Genomic DNA, 18,591 nt, shown 5'->3' on the forward strand with positions numbered 1-18,591 from the left:
TGCTCCGCGGCATGTGGGATCTTCCCAGACCAGGGCTCGAACCCGTGTCCCCTGCATTAGCAGGCAGATTCTCAACCACTGCACCACCAGGGAAGCCCTAGTAACTTGGTTTTATTTACTTTTTAATAGTTAGTGAACGGAAGAGGCTTGATGGTGGTTCTGGTTTGGTGATTCCCTTCTTGACCACTGTCTAATGTCCCTTCTTATATGTTCTAAAGCTGAATATTCTAGAATTGCTAATGCTAAGTGTGTGTGAACACCTTAGAGTTAAACATTAAGTTACTTTCTCCCTTTGTTAATGACACGCAGTTGGTACTGTCTGGTAAAGGAAAAAGCCACTGGTAAACCAGCTTATATTTTTGAGCCTCTTGATTGAGAGCTACTAAAACCATATGATAAACTTGATCTAAATAAAATCCAAATCTTGTACTAAGGTCCTTGGAATTGAAGAGCAATACCAATCACTATTTTAAGCCTGTAAAGAAAGTTTATAATGCTTGCTTTTTGTCAGCCCAACAGTGGTTAAAATCATCTTTTAAAGAAGAAAAACTATACACTGAGGAGCAAGGAAGTTTCAAAGTTCTGTTCATTTTTAATCCTTGTTCATTGTTCCATGTCTGAATTTGACATTATATCTCTTAAGATGAGTGATACTTCAAGATACCCAACATGTCTGTTTTGTTGGGCTTTTGTCAGGTTAAGTTAAGCTGCTTTTCCAAAAAGTCTCTGTGGAATTATTATTTGTATAATAATTTCTTGATTTAAACTGATAAACTGGCCTCTTGCCTCAAAATACTAAGCAGTAATACTTTTGGGGGGAATATAGGAAAACAATAAAGGAAGCCTACCTTTATAAGAAAGAAAGCCTGATTTTCTATTTATATAGAAATAAAGATTCATAGAAAAAATACGTTCTTGGAGAATTCAACATTTGTATCCTCACAGTATTCTGTTTTTAAGCTTGATACTTTAAAAAATTTATTAGCACATAATAAAAGCTGTGTATATACCATTTTACTCTCTCCTTGGACTTCAGACTTAATATTCTCTTAAATGGCAAAATACCTCAACTGGGTTAAATTTAGAAATGAAGAGAAGCAGTATGTAATATGACATCCGTGGATATTCAAACTAGGATTTCTCGAAATTCTTTGTATTTAAGCTAAAGGAGATAATTATCAATGTTACGATGCAGCTTTTATGTTTTGAGTAAACTTAGTTTAGGATTCAAATATTAACTCTAAAAGTGCTCCTATATGATCTAAATTTATCAAGTCTAGTTTGTTTCCTATTTACAGAAAGCTCAATTATTTCTGATTAACTTTGTTGAAGGTTGTAAACCACATTGTTAATCTTGAACCTACTGTGTTTTCTTGATTTCCTCTGCATAGCAGCTTCTCACCATCATAAATATACCAGTATTGCATTATGCTTCTAGATGAGAAACCTACCGATATATAAATCTGACAAATTTGTTTACCTACCATATATTGTGGTTGGTTTAGTAAAAGGAAGTTTAATAAGTTATTAATCCTCAACGTTTACTTCCTTAGTTCTAATGTAATCTTGATGTACTATTATGTGATGTAATAGAGTGCCTGCCCATACCCAAACTGTCTACAAGTTAGTGTAGAAATTCATAAAGGTTAATGAGACACTTGAAGTCTTTTAGCTGGAAAACTGAATTCTTGTTTTCTGGTGAATTTTTTTCAGTTCCCTTTTCCTTGGTAGTAAGCAGTTTCTCAAAATAATTAGAGTAACCGTGTGAATTATGTTCTTAAAGTCTCTTACATAATGTATCATCTACCTGTTTCATAAAAAAGTGAAGCTATTCTAAAAGCCAAATGGTTCATGGCTGCTTTGGTTTTACATTGTTGAGTGCCAGTGTGGTGTATTTTGAGCAAAGTAAGGTAAAAAGGCCTTATCTTCTTGTTCTAGAGCCTTCTATAATAGAGTCGTTATTTAATCTACTGCTTTGACCATGGAATTTGACAGGTGATGGCATCTGGATCTCTACTCCATGAGAAATGAAATTTGAGATTTCTAAAGCTCTTAGACTCCTGATATTTCACCAGGACATGTTGTTAAAATAGCACTAGGGGAGTTCCCTGGTGGCCTAGTGGTTAGGATTCTGGGCTTTCACTGCTGTGGCCCGGGTTCAATTCCTGGTGGAGGAATTGAGATCCCACAAGCAAGACGCACGGCTCAGCCAAGAAAAAAAAAAAAATAGCACTAGACTAGGGGTCAGACTTGGCCACTAAGAGCTATATGATCTCGGGCAAGTCATTTCCCTCCTGGGTTTCATTACCTTTAAAATGAGAGGGGTAAACTAGACGATTTCTCATGTCTCTTCTACTCCTAAATTCTATGATTTTAGGGAGAAAATCCCCTTCAGCATTCCTGAGATATATATCTAATAGTCCCAAATATTGTGAAACTTCCCTATTGACGATAAAGAGGGATGGGGAAGGCTGCAAGTAAGTATATCTTCCTATTTTCTCTAATCTTTAAAGCTTTTCCCAGCAGAGAAAGGGCAGTAATTAACTATGACTTTTGCAAATTTTGAGGAAAGCTAACCCTGCAGCTCCTCAGATGTAATTTCTTAACTTTAGCAGCCATTTCAAATCCTCCATATCTTCAAACACCTCTTCTCTGTGTTATATTTTTCATTATCATTTACCTTGAAGATTCATGCTCTCTGATTTCCCTTTTCTCCTCACAGGAATAAAAAATTACCCTCCCTGATTTGTTGCTGTGATTTAGCAAATGAATAATTCACACAAAGGTGTGAAGGAATGATAGGATTGACAATATCACCTTGCAAATGGATTTTTGAAACTTAGTAACCCAAATTAATTGAAATGGGTAGAGTTTGTGTGAGTGTTTTGAATGTGTACTTCTCTGGGTCATCCTTAATCACTTATCTAACTCACTAAAAGATAAAGTACATGGAATCAGTATTGCAAATGCACATCATTCACTCACTTTTTCACTTTTGAAATAAAGAAGACCCCAGAATGTTGCCTTCTAGTTGTGTGTCTTTGAAATAAAAAACTTCAGGTTCAGATGACTGAATTTCTCATTGAGTTGATGTGATGTGCTTCATTTACTCCGCCATAAATCTGTACCCAGAAAACAAGACTAGCATAACACAGCTGGGCCGAGTGCTAACAGTAAATTCTATAAATTTATCTTTTCATGGAAGTCATTTTTGAACTGAGTTTAATATTTCAGTGACATCAGTGTAGAATAGATGTCTGTGGCACAGATTTTGTCTCTACAGTCAGTTGAACATTTCTGTGTTCATGGAGTTTTAGGCTTGCTTTTTCCCTGACTCCTATTTGTTTTCATAGGTTCTCTTTGTAAAGAGTCCTTTTCTGGCCAAGTTTCTTCTTCATCACTCATGCCACTTACTCCATTCTGGACCCTTCTTCAGTCAAACGTGCCTGTGCTTCAACCTCCATTACCTTTGGAAATGCCACCGCCTCCACCTCCACCTCCAGAATCCCCTCCTCCCCCTCCCCCTCCTCCTCCTCCTGCAGAAGATGGTGAGATCCAGGAGGTCGAGATGGAGGATGAAGGAAGTGAGGAGCCTCCTGCTCCAGGAACAGAGGAGGATACTCCATTGAAACCTTCGGCACAAACCACAGTTGTAACTAGCCAGGTGAGAAATGCCATCTGGTATTCTGAAGAGTTTTGGGGGGGACCGGGGCACGATTGACACGTTTTATTTATTTTTTAATTAATTTATTTATTTTGGGCTGCGTTGGGTCTTCGTTGCTACACGCGGGCTTTCTCTGGTTGCGGCGAACTGGGGCCTACTCTTCGTTGCGGTGCGCGTGCTTCTCATTGCAGTGGCTTCTCTTGTTGCAGAGCACGCGCTCTAGGTGCGTGGACTCAGTAGTTGCGGCATGTGGGCCCTAGAGCACGTGGGCTTCAGTAGTTGCAGCACGCAGGTTTCAGTAGTTGTGGCTTGCAGGCCCAGTAGCTGTGGCTCGCGGGCTCTAGAGCGCAGGCTCATTAGTTGCGGTGCACAGGCTTACTTGCTCCACAGCATGTGGGATCTTCCCGGACGGGGGATTGAACCCGTTGTCCCCTGCATTGGCAGGCGGATTCTTAACCACTGCACCACCAAGGAAGTCCCTACATGTTTTATTTTAGAAGAGGATATTTAACCAGGGGCTACAGCCACTGACTAGACTCTCTGTTTCAGAGTTCAGCTGACTGTACCATCTCTAGTTCTCCTTCCACTAAAGCAATAAAGAGAAAAGCTACAGAAATTAGTACTGCAGCAGTTCAGAGGTCAGCTACCATTGGTAGTTCTCCGGTCCTCTACAGCCAGTCGGCTGTAGCTACAGGTAAGCATTGTGATTAAAATGTATTTTCATCAATGTATTATCTTTGTTTCCAGAATTAGGTATCATAAATTAATGTTAAAGGCTTTTCATTGCAAACACTGTTTATGTGCATTTCTTTCAGTTACTAAAAAACCACTGTTAACATTGGCATATATCCTTCCAGATTGTTTTCTGAGCATTTACACATCAGTGATCTTGATGTTTAAGTACCTTAATGCTAAAATATTCAGAACACCAGAAAATGTGACTGGGTTTTTTGTTTGTTTTTTGGGTTTTTTTGTGTGTTTCTTGGCAGGGGGGTATATTAGAATCACTTTGTTAGGTGATCTAACTCCCAGTTTCCTCTTCCTCCTCCTTGTTTTTGGCTTTGTCACAATGTCCTTTTTATAGTTTTATGTTTTCTGTTTTAGGTCACCAGGCAACAGGGATTGGACAGCAGACTGCAGGAATTGGACACCAGGCACTATCAGCTAGCCATCCAGCAACAGGAATGGGTCATCAGGCCAGAGGAATGAACCTGCAGTCAAATTACTTAGGACTGGCATCAGCTCCTGCAGTTATGAGCTACGCTGAGTGCTCCGTCCCAGTGGCAGTGACTGCTCCCACGCTGCAGCCAGTCCAGGCCCGCGGTGCTGTGCCTGCTGCTGCCGTCATAGACCCTCCTCCCCCACCCCCTCCCCCTCCCCCTCCCCCTCCCCCCCCACCACCACCAGCTCCCAAAATGCCAGCACCCGAGAAGACAAAAAAAGGAAAGAAAGATAAGGTATAGTAAATCTCTCTTTAAATTTTAGTTTAAGATTTTTGTTTTACTGAGGTGATATTTAAAGTATAAATTCAGTAGCATTTAGTATATTCACACTGTGGTGTAACCACCACCTCTCTCTGGTTACATCACATTTTCGTAAGTCCAGAAGAGAACCCTGTACCCATTAAGCAGGCACACCTCATTACCCCATTCCCCTAGTCTCTGGGAACTACCAGTCAGCTTTCTGTTTACCTACTCTGGAATTGTGCATATGTGAATTTTTGTGTCTGACTTGCTTCACTTAGCGCACAGTGTTTTGGGGGTTCATCCATGTTGTAGCTTGTATCAGTACTTTGTTCTTTCTATGGCTGTATGATATTCCATTGTGTGTATATACCACAATTTGTTTATCCGTTCATTCATTGATGGACATTTGGATTGTTTTATACTTCTTGGCTATTACGAACAGTATCTATGTAAACATGCATATGAGTACATGCATATTGAATACTTATTTTCATTTCTTTTGTGTATATATATATTTAGGAGTGGAATTGCTGGATCGTATGGTAATTCTGTGTGTAACTTTTTGAGGAGCCTTTTTTCCACAGTGACTGAACCATTTTACGTTACCATCAGCAACGTACAAGGGTACTAGTATCTCCAGCTGTTCACCAACACTGGGTACATTCCACTTTCTAAAAAAATTATTCTGTCAGTCCTGGCAGGTATGAAGTGGTATCTCATTGTGGGCTGTTTTTTTTTGGTTGTTTTTTTATTTGGCTGTGCCAGGTCTTCATTGAGGCACGTGGGATCTTCATTGCCACATGCAGGCTCCTTTAGTTGCGGCATGCCGGATCTAGTTCCCTGATCAGGGATCGAACCCATGCCCCCTGCGTTGGGAGCACAGTCTTTTTTTTTTTTTTTTTTTTAATTAATTTATTTATTTATTTATTTTTGGCTATGTTGGGTCTTCGTTTCTGTGCGAGGGCTTTCTCTAGTTGCGGCGAGCGGGGGCCAGTCTTCATCACGGTGCGCGGGCCTCTCACTATCACAGCCAGTCTTGTTGCGGAGTACAGGCTCCGGACATGCAGGCTCAGTAGTTGTGGCTCACGGGCCCAGTTGCTCCGCGGCATGTGGGATCTTCCCAGACCAGGGCTCGAACCCGTGTGCCCTGCATTGGCAGGTGGATTCTCAACCACTGCGCCACCAGGGAAGCCTGGGAGCACAGTCTTAACCACTGGACCACCACGGAAGTCCCTCCTGGTTTTGATTTCTGTTTCTCTAGTGAGTAATTATGTTGAGCATCTTTTCATTTGCTTTTTGGCCATTTGTTTATGTTTTTTGGAGAAATGTCTACTCAAGTCCTTTGACTCTCCAATATTTTTTATTTGGGTTGTTTGTCTTTTTGTTATTGAATTGTAAGAGTTCCATATATATTCTAAATACAAGTCCCTTATAAGATACATGATTTGCGAATAGCTTCTCCCATCCTGTGTGTTGTCTTTTCACACTGATAGTGTCCTTTAGTACACTAAAGTTTTTAATTTTGATAAAGTCTAACTTACTTTCATTTTTTTTAAATTTACTTATTTATTTTATAATTTATTTTTGGCTGCGTTGGGTCTTTGTTGCGCAGGGGCTTTCTCTAGTTGTGGCGAGCGGGGGCTACTCTTCGTTGCAGTGCACAGGCTTCTCACTGCAGTGGCTTCTCTTGTTGCGGAGCACGGGCTCTCGGTGCACGGGCTTCAGTAGTTGTGACTCTCGAGCTCTAGAGTGCAGGCTCGGTAGTTGTGGCGCACGGGATTAGTTGCTCCACAGCATGTGGGATCTTCCCAGACCAGGGCTCGAACCTGTGTCCCCTGCATTGGCAAGCGGATTCTTAACCACTGCTCCACTAGGGAAGTCCTGCTTTCATTTTTGTTGTGCTTTTCATCATATCTAAGAATTCATTGCCAAATCCGAGGTCATGAAAATTTACCCCTATGTTTTCTTTTTGAGTTTTATAGTTTTAGCACTCAATGTAAGTTGTTGATTCATTCAGTTAAAACTTTTTTTTTTTACATCTTTATTGGAGTATAATTGCTTTACAATGTTGTGTTAGTTTCTCCTGTATAACAAAGTGAATCAGCTATACGTATACATATATCCCCATATCCCCTCCCTCTTGCGTCTCCCTCCCACCCTCCCTATCCCACCCCTCTAGGTGGTCACAAAGCACCGAGCTAATCTCCCTGTGCTATCCAGCTGCTTCCCACTAGCTAGCTATTTCACATTTGGTAGTGTATATACGTCAGTGCTACTCTCTTACGTCGTCCCAGCTTACCCTTCCCCCTCCCCGTGTCCTCAAGTCCATTCTCTACATCTGTGTCTTTATTCCTCTCCTGCCCTTAGGTTCATCAGAACCCTTTTTTTTTTTTAGATTCCATATATATGTGTTAGCATATGGTATTTGTTTTTCTGTTTCTGACTTACTTCACTCTGTATGACAGACTCTTGGTCCATCCACCTCACTACAAATAACTCAATTTCGTTTCTTTTTATGGCTGAGTAATATTCCATTGTATATATGTGCCACATCTTCTTTATCCATTCATCTGTCGATGGACACTTACATTGCTTCCATGTCCTGGCTATTGTAAATAGTGCTGCACTGAACATTGTGGTACATGACTCTTTTTGAATTATGGTTTTCTCAGGGTATATGCCGAGTAGTGGGATTGCTGGGTTATATGATAGTTCTATTTTTAGCTTTTTAAGGAACCTCCATACTGTCCTGCATAGTGGCTGTATCAATTTACATTCCCACCAACAGTGGAGGAGGGTTCCCTTTTCTCCACACCCTCTCCAGCATTTATTGTTTGTAGATTTTTTGATGATGGCCATTCTGACCAGTGTGAGGTGATACCTCACTGTAGTTTTGCTTTGCATTTCTCTAATGATTAGTGATGTTGAGCATCTTTTCACGTCTTTGTTGGCAGTCTGTATATCTTCTTTGGAGAAATGTCTCTTTAGGTCTTCTGCCCATTTTTGGATTGGGTTGTTTGTTTTTTTGATATTGAGCTGCATGAGCTGCTTGTATATTTTGGAGATTAATCCTCTGTCAGTTGCTTCGTTTGCAAATAATTTCTCCCATTCTGAGGGATGTCTTTTTGTCTTATGGTTTCCTTTGCTGTGCAAAAGCTTTCAAGTTTCATTAGGTTCCATTTGTTTATTTTTGTTTTTGTTTCCATTTCTCTACGAGGTGGGTCAGAAAGGATCTTGCTGTGATTTATGTCATAGAGTGTTCTACCTGTGTTTTCCTCCAAGAGTTTTATAGTGTCTGGTCTTACATTTAGGTCTTTAATCCATTTTGAGTTTATTTTTGTGTATGGTGTTAGGAAGTGTTCTAATTTCATTCTTTTACATGTAGCTGTCCAGTTTTCCCAGCACCACTTATTGAAGAGGCTGTCTTTTCTCCACTGTATATTCTTGCCTCCTTTGTCAAAGATAAGGTGACCATATGTGCGCGGCTTTATCTCTGGGCTTTCTGTCCTGTTCCATTGATCACTATTTCGGTGTTTGTGCCAGTACCATACTGTCTTGATTACTGTAGCTTTGTAGTATAGTCTGAAGTCAGGGAACCTGATTCCTCCAGCTCTGTTTTTCTTTCTCAAGATTGCTTTGGCTCTTCGGGGTCTTTTGTGTTTCCATACAAATTGTGAAATTTTTTGTTCTAGTCCTGTGAAAAATGCCATTGGTAGTTTGATAGGGATTGCATTGAATCTGTAGATTGCTTTGGGTAGTAGAGTCATTTTCACAATGTTGATTCTTCCAATCCAAGAACATGGTATATCTCTCCATCTGTTTGTATCATCTTTAATTCCTCTCATCATTGTCTTACAGTTTTCTGCATACAGGTCTTTTGCCTCTTTAGGTAGGTTTATTCCTAGGTATTTTATTCTTTTCATTGCAGTGGTAAATGGGAGTGTTTGCTTAGTTTCTCTTTCAGACTTTTCATCATTAGTGTATAGGAATGCAAGAGATATCTGTGTATTAATTTTATATCCTGCTACTCTACCAAATTCATTGATTAGCTCTAGTAGTTTTCTGGTAACATCTTTAGGATTCTCTAGGTATAGTATCATGTTATCTGCAAACAGTGACAGCATTTTCAGTTTATTTTTGTATGGTGTCAAGTAGAGATCCAATTTCACTCTCTTGAGTGTGATATCCTGTTGTCCCTGCACCATTTGTTGAAGAGACCATTCTTTACCCCATTCAATGGTAGACCTTATCTAAAATCAGTTCACCATAAACATTCGGGTTTATTCCATTGGTCTATATGCCAGCACCACGTTGTTTTGATTACTATAACTTTGTGGTATGTTTTGAATTTGAGAAGTGTGAGTTCTCTGACTTAGTGCTTCTTTTTCAATATTGGCTATTCAGGCCCCCTTGTAATTTCATATGAATTTAAAGGTCAGCTTTTCCATTTCTACATAAAAGGCCAGTGGAATTTTGATAGGGATTGCATTTAACCTGTAGATTGTTTGGGTCATATTACCTATCTAACAATATTGAATCTTTCAGTCTGTGAGCACAGGATTCCTTTCCATTTATTTAGGTCTTTAATTTCTTTCAGCAATGTTTTATAATTTTCAGTGTACAACTCTTTCATCTCCTTGGCTGAATTTATTCTCAGGTATTTTATTCTTTTGTGTGCTATTTTAAGTGGTATGATTTTACCCTTTTATTGTTATGTAATGTCCTTCTTTATCTCTTTTAAGTTTTTTACTTAATTTCCATTTTGTCTTGTAGTAATCCACTTACCCCTTCTTTCTCTTGGCTACAATTTTCATGGAATGTGTTTTTCTGTCCTTTCACTTTAAACTTGTGTATGTCCTTAGATGTAAAATGAATTTCTTATAGACGTGAGCAGTTTCAATTGCATTTTGTTTTTTTAATCCATTCTGCCAATACTGTAACCGAAGAAAGTGGGGGTCCCAGCTGCTCACCACTCAGAAGCCAGTAAAGAGGCAAGGTTGGTGGAAAGGGAAGTTTGCTTTATTTTCGATGCTGGCAACCCGGGGTGAGGAGGAACTCCTGTCCAGAGGCCGACTCCCCCCACTTACAGTCAGTGGACAAGAGCTTTCATAGGTGAAGGGAGGGGACAACAGACAGAAACAGCACTGTCAGCTCTAACAGTCCATCTTGAAATTGGTCACGCGGTGGCCTGATCAGCATCATCGTGATTAGTTTAACTACAGTTAATCTTCAGTTCCAGGGTCGGTTTGTTCCCATTTCCTTGAGGCCAGTTCTCGGAATTGTGGCAGCTTATGTCATGGCCACAGTCTGGTGGTCACGTAGTTAACTTCTTCCACCTGGTGGGGGTTTCAGTATCTATAAGGCGGCTCACAGGATGTGGCTCAGAATATTATCTATAGCCCTTGAGAAGGAACTAAAGGTCCTTAACTATGCTTAATGACTAAACAGTTACTACTTGGTCTCATTTGACTGTTTTCCTTTGTTTCTGCATTTTCTCATTTCTCCAATGAAACTTTTTTTTTTTTTTTTTTTGGCTGCACTGTGCAGCATTTGGAATCTTAGTTCCCCAACAGGGGATTGAACCTGCACCCCCTGCAGTGGAAGCACAGAGTCTTAACCACTGGACCACTGGGGAGGTCCCTAATTAAACTTATTCTTTGGCTGAAGTTTTTTCACAGACGAAAGGTAGGCCAAGGACATGACAGGAAGGGACCGTAGGGTCCTGCTCCATTGCAGTATGTGTTTTTTGATTGTAGAGTGTAATCCGTTTACATTAGTAAATTAATAATTTACTACAGTAATTACTGATAAGGAAGGATTTGGTATTCCTTTTGGTTGTTTTCTGTATGTCTTAATAATTGCTTTTTGTCTCTCATTTCCTCCCTTACTGCCTTCCTTTATGTTTAGTTGATTTTTTTCAGTGACACATTTTGGTTTCTTTTTCATTTCCTTTTGTGTATATTCTATATTTATTTTCTTTGTGGTTATGGTAGGAATTACGTATAATATCTATTTTAAACTGATACAGTGAATTGCAGACAAAAACTCCTATACAGACACACCTCCACTCTGTTATGCTATTGGTGTTACAGATTATATCTTTATATACTGTGTACCCATTAATGTAGACTTATAATTATTTTTTATGCTTTTGTCTTTTAAAATCTGTAGAAGAATAAAAATTATGAACCAGTATCACAGTAATACTGGTTTATATGTTTGTCCTTGTATTTACCTTTACCAGAGAACTTTATATTTTTGTATGACAAGTTACTGTCTAGCATCTTTTCATTTGAGCTTGAAAGACATGCTTTAGCATTTCTCGTAGGGCACATCTAGTGGTAATGAATTTTCTCAGCTTTTGTTTATCTAGGAATATCTTAGTTTTTCTCCCTCATTTTTTTTACATTTATTTATTTATTTATATTTTGGGCTGCATTGGGTCTTCGTTGCTGTACGCGGGCTTTCTCTAGTTGCAGCGAGTGGGCGTTACTCTTTGTTGCGGTGTGTGGGCTCTAGGCACGCGGGCTTCAGTAGTTGTGGCTCACAGGCTCAGTGATTGTGGCTTGTGGGCTCTAGAGCACAGCCTCAGTAGTTGTGGCACACGGGCTTAGTTGCTCCGCAGCATGTGGGATCTTCCCAGTCCAGGGCTCGAACCCGTGTCCCCTGCATTGGCAAGCAGATTCTTAATCACTGTGCCGCCAGGGAAGCCCCATTATTTCTTAAATAAGATCTTTGCCCCTTTCTCCTCCTGGGATTCCCATAATGCATATATTGGTCCACTTGATGATGTCATATAAGTAAGTCACTTAGACTCTGTTCACTTTGCTTCATTCTTTTCCTTTTTGCTCTTCAGACTCAATAACTTCGAATGACCTATCATCAATTTTGCTGATCTTTTTTTATGCCTATTGGAGTCTGTTGTTGAAATAATGAATTTTCAATTCAGTTGATGTATTTTTCAGCTCCAGAATATTTCTTTGGTTCTTTTTAATAATAATATCTGTCTCTTTGTTGATAGTCTCATTTTGTTCATGTCATTTTCCTGATTTCCTTTCATTCTTTGTGTTTTCCTTTAGTTCTTTGAGCACGTTTAAGACAGTTGTTTTAAAGTCTTTGTCTAATAAATCTGAAACTCTTTCTTTCTTTCTTTCTTTCTTTCTTTCTTTCTTTCTTTCTTTCTTTCTTTCTTTCTTTCTTTCTTTCTTCCTTTCTTCCTTTCTTCCTTTCCTTTCTTTCCTTTCTTTCTTCTGTGCTGGGTCTTAGTGGTGGCACATGGGATCTTTTGGTTGTGGCATGCTAACTCTTAGTTGTGGCATGCATGTGGGATCTGGTTCCCCATCCAGGGATCGAACCTGGGCCCCTGCATTGGGAGTGCAGAGTCTTACCTACTGGACCACCAGGGAAGTCCCAGCATGTGTTTGTATGCTTTGTGATCTTTGGTTGAAAACTGCACATTAGAGAAAATAACATACTCTCCCAGTCTTTGCACACTGACCGTGTATGGAGGAAAACCTTCATTAATGAGTCCAACATGAAGGTGCAACATTTTTTCAGGCCTTTTCTGAGCATATGTGTTCCCTGGACATGTGCTTTTTTTGTTTTCCTTTCTCCTTGTGTATTTACTTTTAATTTCCCTAAGAGAGTCACACCTGCTTCTTCTGTGAGCCTTATATGTTCTGTTGTATTCCTCTGCCCATAATCTTTTGCCCCCATCTGTCCACATGACTTCTGTCCCCCTGTGGTTTTCACATGCCGCAACTCCTGCTACTGCCTTTCACGGCTTCCAACCTGAGACCCAAGATATACCACCATTCCTGGCTGACCTCCAAGTTAAGACAGTATTGAAACCAGTCCCTAAGGCAACCATAGACAGTCTAGAACATATCAGACATTCCACTTACTTCCTTCCACCAGGAGGGGGAAAACTGAGAATTGGGCCATTTCATCCCAACCACACTGGGGAGGGTGTGGAACAAGGGCAAGCAAACATGCCACAAAATTTCCTACTGTTTTTAGTGTGGGTTTTTCTTGATTAGGTGTTCTCTTGGTTGCTCAGGATCTTTGACTGGTTTCTAGAGTTCCCACAAAGCCATTTTAGTCAGTCTCTATTTGTTTATATAATATTTCCATGGGGAAACAAGGGCTTGGAGCTTCATAGTCTGACATCATCCTCATGAACACTTTGAATGCCCTAAATTACCTAAAGAAACTTTCTCATCAGCTTTTCCCCTCCCAGTGAAGTGTTATAAAAAATCAACAGTGACAGGATAATGTCTTGAATTACATTCTTGTCAGACTATTTACTCTACCACATACAGTTCTCCTGAGCCAACATACTGTTGATCACCTACATGTCTTTACTTTGTTTACCAGTCCCACTACTGTTCATTTTTTTATAATTAAATTGTTAGAATGATCTGTGCTCAGGAATCATTTCTCTTACGAAGCCTTCCTTGGCGCCATTCCTGCAGTCTTCAGAGAGAGATAATTACTTCCACCTCCATTCGTTCAACAAGTAATTTTTTAGTCAATCATGCTTTTATAGTCATATAAATAATAGTTTTGAAAATCCAGTATTCTACATTAATATGTCATTTTTATGTACCTGTTATCTGAAAACAATGATCCATCTCTTCAGTGTTACAGACCATTTTTAAAGGATATAAGAGGGTGGAGGTGGGCGGTGGGATGAATTGGGAGATTAGGACTGACATATATACACTGATATGTATAAAATAGGTAACTAATAAGAACCTGCTGTATAGCACAGGGAACTCCACTTCCCTGTACAGTGGAAACTAACACAACATTGTAAAAAACTATACCCCAATTTAAAAAAAAAAAAAGAATATACGATATATACTCAATACCTCTGATGTTCAAGAATATTTGAGACCAATATATATTTTCAGTCTTTTTGCTGAAGAGTTTTGTGTGCAGTTTACTAGAAAATAAACTAGAAAAAAAGGAATTCTAGCCATTTAATCTTTATTCCTCTGGCTGCAGTGTTCCCACATTAAAAACGTGTTCAAACAGCCAGTGCAACTCGGGATCCATGGTTTTAAACGTGATAGGCAGTACATAACTTCTGAAACAAAAAGTACTTTCCCATAACAAATAGGAATCAAATGCACTACAAATTTACAAAATCCTATGGAACTCAGAATGAAAGCACAACGACTCTACCTAGATCTATGTTTTTTAATCATACTTGGAGACGTTCGGTGAGAGGTTATACCCCAGTGAGCCCTCTATGCACAGGTGACCGTTATTAATTCATGTTACTTTCTACTCAGTTGGTTCCATGCTAACCCAGGTGAGCTATGTTGGAGCTTGTTGGAAGGGTGTATATGCAGTGGGTCAGGTTGTACCACAGGGACAGAATGGAATGTGGGAAGGTGTGTGGAGCAGAAGGTTTAAGCATTATAGATGGGCGTTTCCCAGAGGGTTAAGAACTGTCAGTGACAGTCGAAATAGGGTATTGAGCAGGGAGCCAAGTAATTTTAAAAGACTGAAAATATTAAGCTTATTTTCTCAACTCTTTTGGGGACTTAATCAAGAAATGTGTTTCTCTTAAGTGCAGGCCGGAAAAAAAGCTTGGGTCCCTGTACCCGATCCTCACAGGAGCACAGCACTCAGTCACACCTGTCACTTGAGTGCCTGCTTGTCACGTTTAGAGTGTAACCTGGCCAAGTCTTCAAAACCGCAGGGATAAAAAGTGGTTCTTATCAATGTCGAATACAGTGTTTCTCTAAATTCAAAGAACTAATCACAAATATCAGCAGGTATATTTTGAATACATACTGTGTGTCAGGCATTCTCTCTAGGAGCTTTGTATTCAGTAGCTAACCAACAAAATCTCTGCTTTTGTAGAGCTTTTCTGGTGGGCTTGGAGAGGGTAGGGGGGTCTGGGTTGCAGAAACAGATAAGCAAATATATGTTCAGAGTTTAAAAATGCAATGAAAAAAAGTGTAAGAGGACAGAAAGTGACCTTTGGGAGGTGGTACTGTTTCATATAGATAGGGTGGTCAGGGAAGGCATCTTTGCTAAAGAGTGCCATTGATCAGAACTCTGAAGGTAGTGATAGAGCAAGCCATGTTGGATATGTAATAAATATCACAAGCTTTTTTTTACTGTGAGATTATGTTTATTACAGGCAATTTAGAAAATGAAGTTAAGCTAATAGAAAAATTTATTATTGTATCTCCTCTTAGAACTAATCTCATCATTAATGTTTTGATACACCTCTTTGCTTTTTTCATATTTAATAGTTGCCTTTGACTCTGTTGGCTCTTTCCAGAAAAGCTGGTCATTTGTTTCTCAGCACTGTGTTTCACTTGATGTGAACACTGCATCCATTTAAAATTGTAAAAAGGTACACTGTGATTCTTTTTTCCTTTTTCTTAAAAAAATATTTATATATTTATTTTGCCCGTGCCGTGTCTTAGTTGCAGCTCACGGGATCTTTAGTTGCAGCATGCAGACTCTTAGTTTAGGCCTGCATGCAGGATTTAGTTCCCCGACCAGGGCTCAAACCCAGGCCCCCTGCATTGAGAGCGTGGGGTCTTACCCACTGGACCACCAGGGAAGTCCCGGGTACACTGTAATTCTGAGAAGATGAGACAAGGGCAAGAGTTTTGAATTTCATAGAATAAGGCTAAAGGAAATGTTTCTGACCTGATTTCATAAAACCCCACATTTACACTTTTTAGATTTTTAACCAAGCTTTAAGTTTATAGTTGGTAGAAATTTCTGGCAAGAACTTAGAATGGTATTTATTTTTGGTGTTTCTGTTCCTTTAATTTTGAAGTTCACTTATTCCTTAGAACTAAGGAAAAGATCCTGATCTCATGTGAAAGACTCATTCCCTTGTTTTATGTATTATATTCCTTTGTTACAGGCAAAGAAGAGTAAAACCAAAATGCCATCTCTGGTAAAGAAATGGCAGAGTATCCAGCGTGAGTTAGATGAAGAGGAGAACTCTAGTTCCAGTGAAGAGGACCGAGAATCAACTGCACAGAAGCGAATTGAAGAGTGGAAACAGCAGCAGCTGGTCAGGTAAAAGAAAGAACCATAGATGGGGTGGATAGTGGTGGTTGTAGCTGTGGTTTTAGAACCATCACGTTCTTAAAATCATAGCCCTTAATTTGATTCCTTTACAGACTTACCTAAGCAGTTTTTAGTTCATAGAAATGTTTATTTCCCTATAAAAATTATAGTCTAGCCTTTTTCAAAATCAGAAACATCAGATTTGTAATACTTCCCACTGATTGTTCCTCTTAGGCAAAGAGCTATCTTAACCCTGAGCATATGGGGAAAAATAGTCATCCCCATTTACCATGTAACTCCAAGAGACTCTTTTATATGTATATTTTTAAATTTTACAAATAATTTACAGACATAAAAAATAAAGAGGAGAAAACTTAATTAGAAATTTTAGTAAGAATTTAAACATAGCTAACTCAAATTTGTACTTATTTTCCTGGTTTTTGGAGGTATGCGTACTGAACGAGCAGCGTTCCTTGAGTGCGGCTGTTGCTCAGTTGTCAATGCGCGACGTGCAACACGCTCCTCTCAGAAATGCTGCCAGGTTGCAGGCTCATCTCTGATAGGTTCTGGCTTGTCATTACTGCTGGTTCTTGCACTTGCAGCCTCCGTAAATGCAGTACTTAGGAAAATATTTGGGGGACTTTCCTGGCAGTCCAGTGGTAAGGACTCTGCGCTTTCACTGCTGAGGGCCCGGCTTCAGTCCCTGCTCAGGGAAAGATCCTGCATGGCGTGGCCAAAAAAAAAAAAGTTGGGAGAGGATAGCCATCTTTGCTTCATAATTCAAAACATTTTCATTCTTAGATCCATAAACACTAATTGGGATAGTCATTCCAGTGAATTTTTTTGTTCCTAAAATATCTTTTTCTCTCTAGCCACTACATACCTGCTTTCAGCATTTGTCCCACTTATGAACCTTATCAAATAAATTTTAGCATATAGCAGTATAAAACCTGAAAGGTTTCTAAGGAAAATGCGATAGTCCCAGTTCTTGTTACAAAATACTGGGTGAAGGAGGTTGTTCAGATTTATTTATTATTTATTTATTTTATTTATTTTTGGCTGTGTTGGGTCTTAGTTGCAGCACACGGGATCTTTGTTGAGGCATGTGGGATCTTTTGTTGCGGCGCGAGGGCTTCTCTCTAGTTGGGGCATACTCGTTTTCTCTTCTCTAGTTGTGGTGCGCGGGTTCCAGAGCACGTGGGCTCTGTAGTTTGCGGCGTATGGGCTCTAGTTGAGGTGTACGAGCTCGGTAGTTGTGGCGCTCGGGCTTAGTTGCCCCGCAGCATGTGGGGTCTTAGTTCCCTGACCAGGGATCGAACCTGCATACCCTGCATTGTAAGGTGGATTCTTTACCATTGGACCACCAGGGAAGTCCCAGGTTGTTCTTCAATGAGAATACTGTATTTCCTTTTTGACCTTACATTTCCTTACTTTTACAAGAATGTGTTGTTTTCCTTCAGTATCTTCACTCATCAGTCTTGAATTTGAGAAGATTCATCTAGATTATGGTCCTCTTATCACTCATAGTCTGAGATTTTACTTATCCAGTCAATTTTACCGTCACAATTAGAATCTACAGTGCCTCTGTCTCTTTGCATTTATCTGATTGTATAATATTGGGGAGCAGTAGGGGAGACTGTGAAGATGTTGTCTCCAGACTTCTTTTTTACTTCCTTGAAAGGAGTTGCACTGTTTTGGGCAACACAATAAGAAAACTGAGGGATGGTATTAGTGATAATTTAATTCACTTTTGTATCATCCTTGTAGATGATTCCATTATTCTTCAGCTTTCTTACTAGTTTAGTCTTTTTTTAATATTGCTGGGAATTGAGTAATGATTAATTCCTACAATGATGAAATAGCAAACTATTTCAAGATGATGGGAAGTCACAAAGATTCTGTAATTAATCTTAGCTTATTTTAGATTTATAAAAGGGTCTAACGCACCCATTCTGGTAATTGTAAGTTACAATCTGAGTTTTTGCCGTGCTGCGAAGCTTGTGGGATTGAACCCAGGCCCTCGTCAGCGAAAGCATGGAGTCCTAACTACTGTACCACCAGGGCATTCCCTAGAATCTGAGTCTTAATCGGTTTTATAAATGACTGAATAAGCCATGAGAGATCAATCCTAATTAGAACTGATCAAAGGTGAGTCTCAAAAACATTAGGTCCAACGGTCCCTGATGGTATGTTAAGAGTTAAATATACCTTCCTATGTGTTAAATATATCTAGGATAAAGAATCATAACTCCTAGAGGCCAAGAAATACTTTTACAAGAATGTGTTATTTTCCTTCAGTATGGCTTCAGTGGTTACTGGGGAGATATAAAAACAAATATGCACTTACATATAAATTAAACTGTAGAGAAGAGTGCTTTGTATGTGTTTGGTTGACCTATCAATTAAGAA

At 39.4% G+C, this 18,591-nt stretch overlaps 1 protein-coding gene across 3 annotated transcripts in view; it reads left to right on the forward strand.

The window, feature by feature from the left end:
• The window catches only part of FNBP4 (formin binding protein 4), a 39,212-nt gene that overhangs the window by 19,357 nt on the left and 1,264 nt on the right, over positions 1-18,591 (forward strand). The window contains exons 13-16 of one of the 3 annotated variants that reach the window (XM_082341103.1): positions 3,354-3,664; positions 4,214-4,358; positions 4,769-5,121; positions 16,034-16,191. In XM_082341103.1, the coding sequence (XP_082197229.1) occupies positions 3,354-3,664; positions 4,214-4,358; positions 4,769-5,121; positions 16,034-16,191 (967 nt within the window). Of the gene's footprint in view, positions 1-2,377; positions 2,478-3,353; positions 3,665-4,213; positions 4,359-4,768; positions 5,122-16,033; positions 16,192-18,591 lie in introns of those variants that run through there. The other 2 variants (XM_082341104.1, XM_082341105.1) reach the window with 2 other exon arrangements.

Source organism: Balaenoptera borealis (genome assembly GCF_965194805.1).
Source record: "Balaenoptera borealis genome assembly, chromosome: 11".
In the NCBI taxonomy this organism is placed as follows: Eukaryota; Metazoa; Chordata; class Mammalia; order Artiodactyla; family Balaenopteridae; genus Balaenoptera; species Balaenoptera borealis.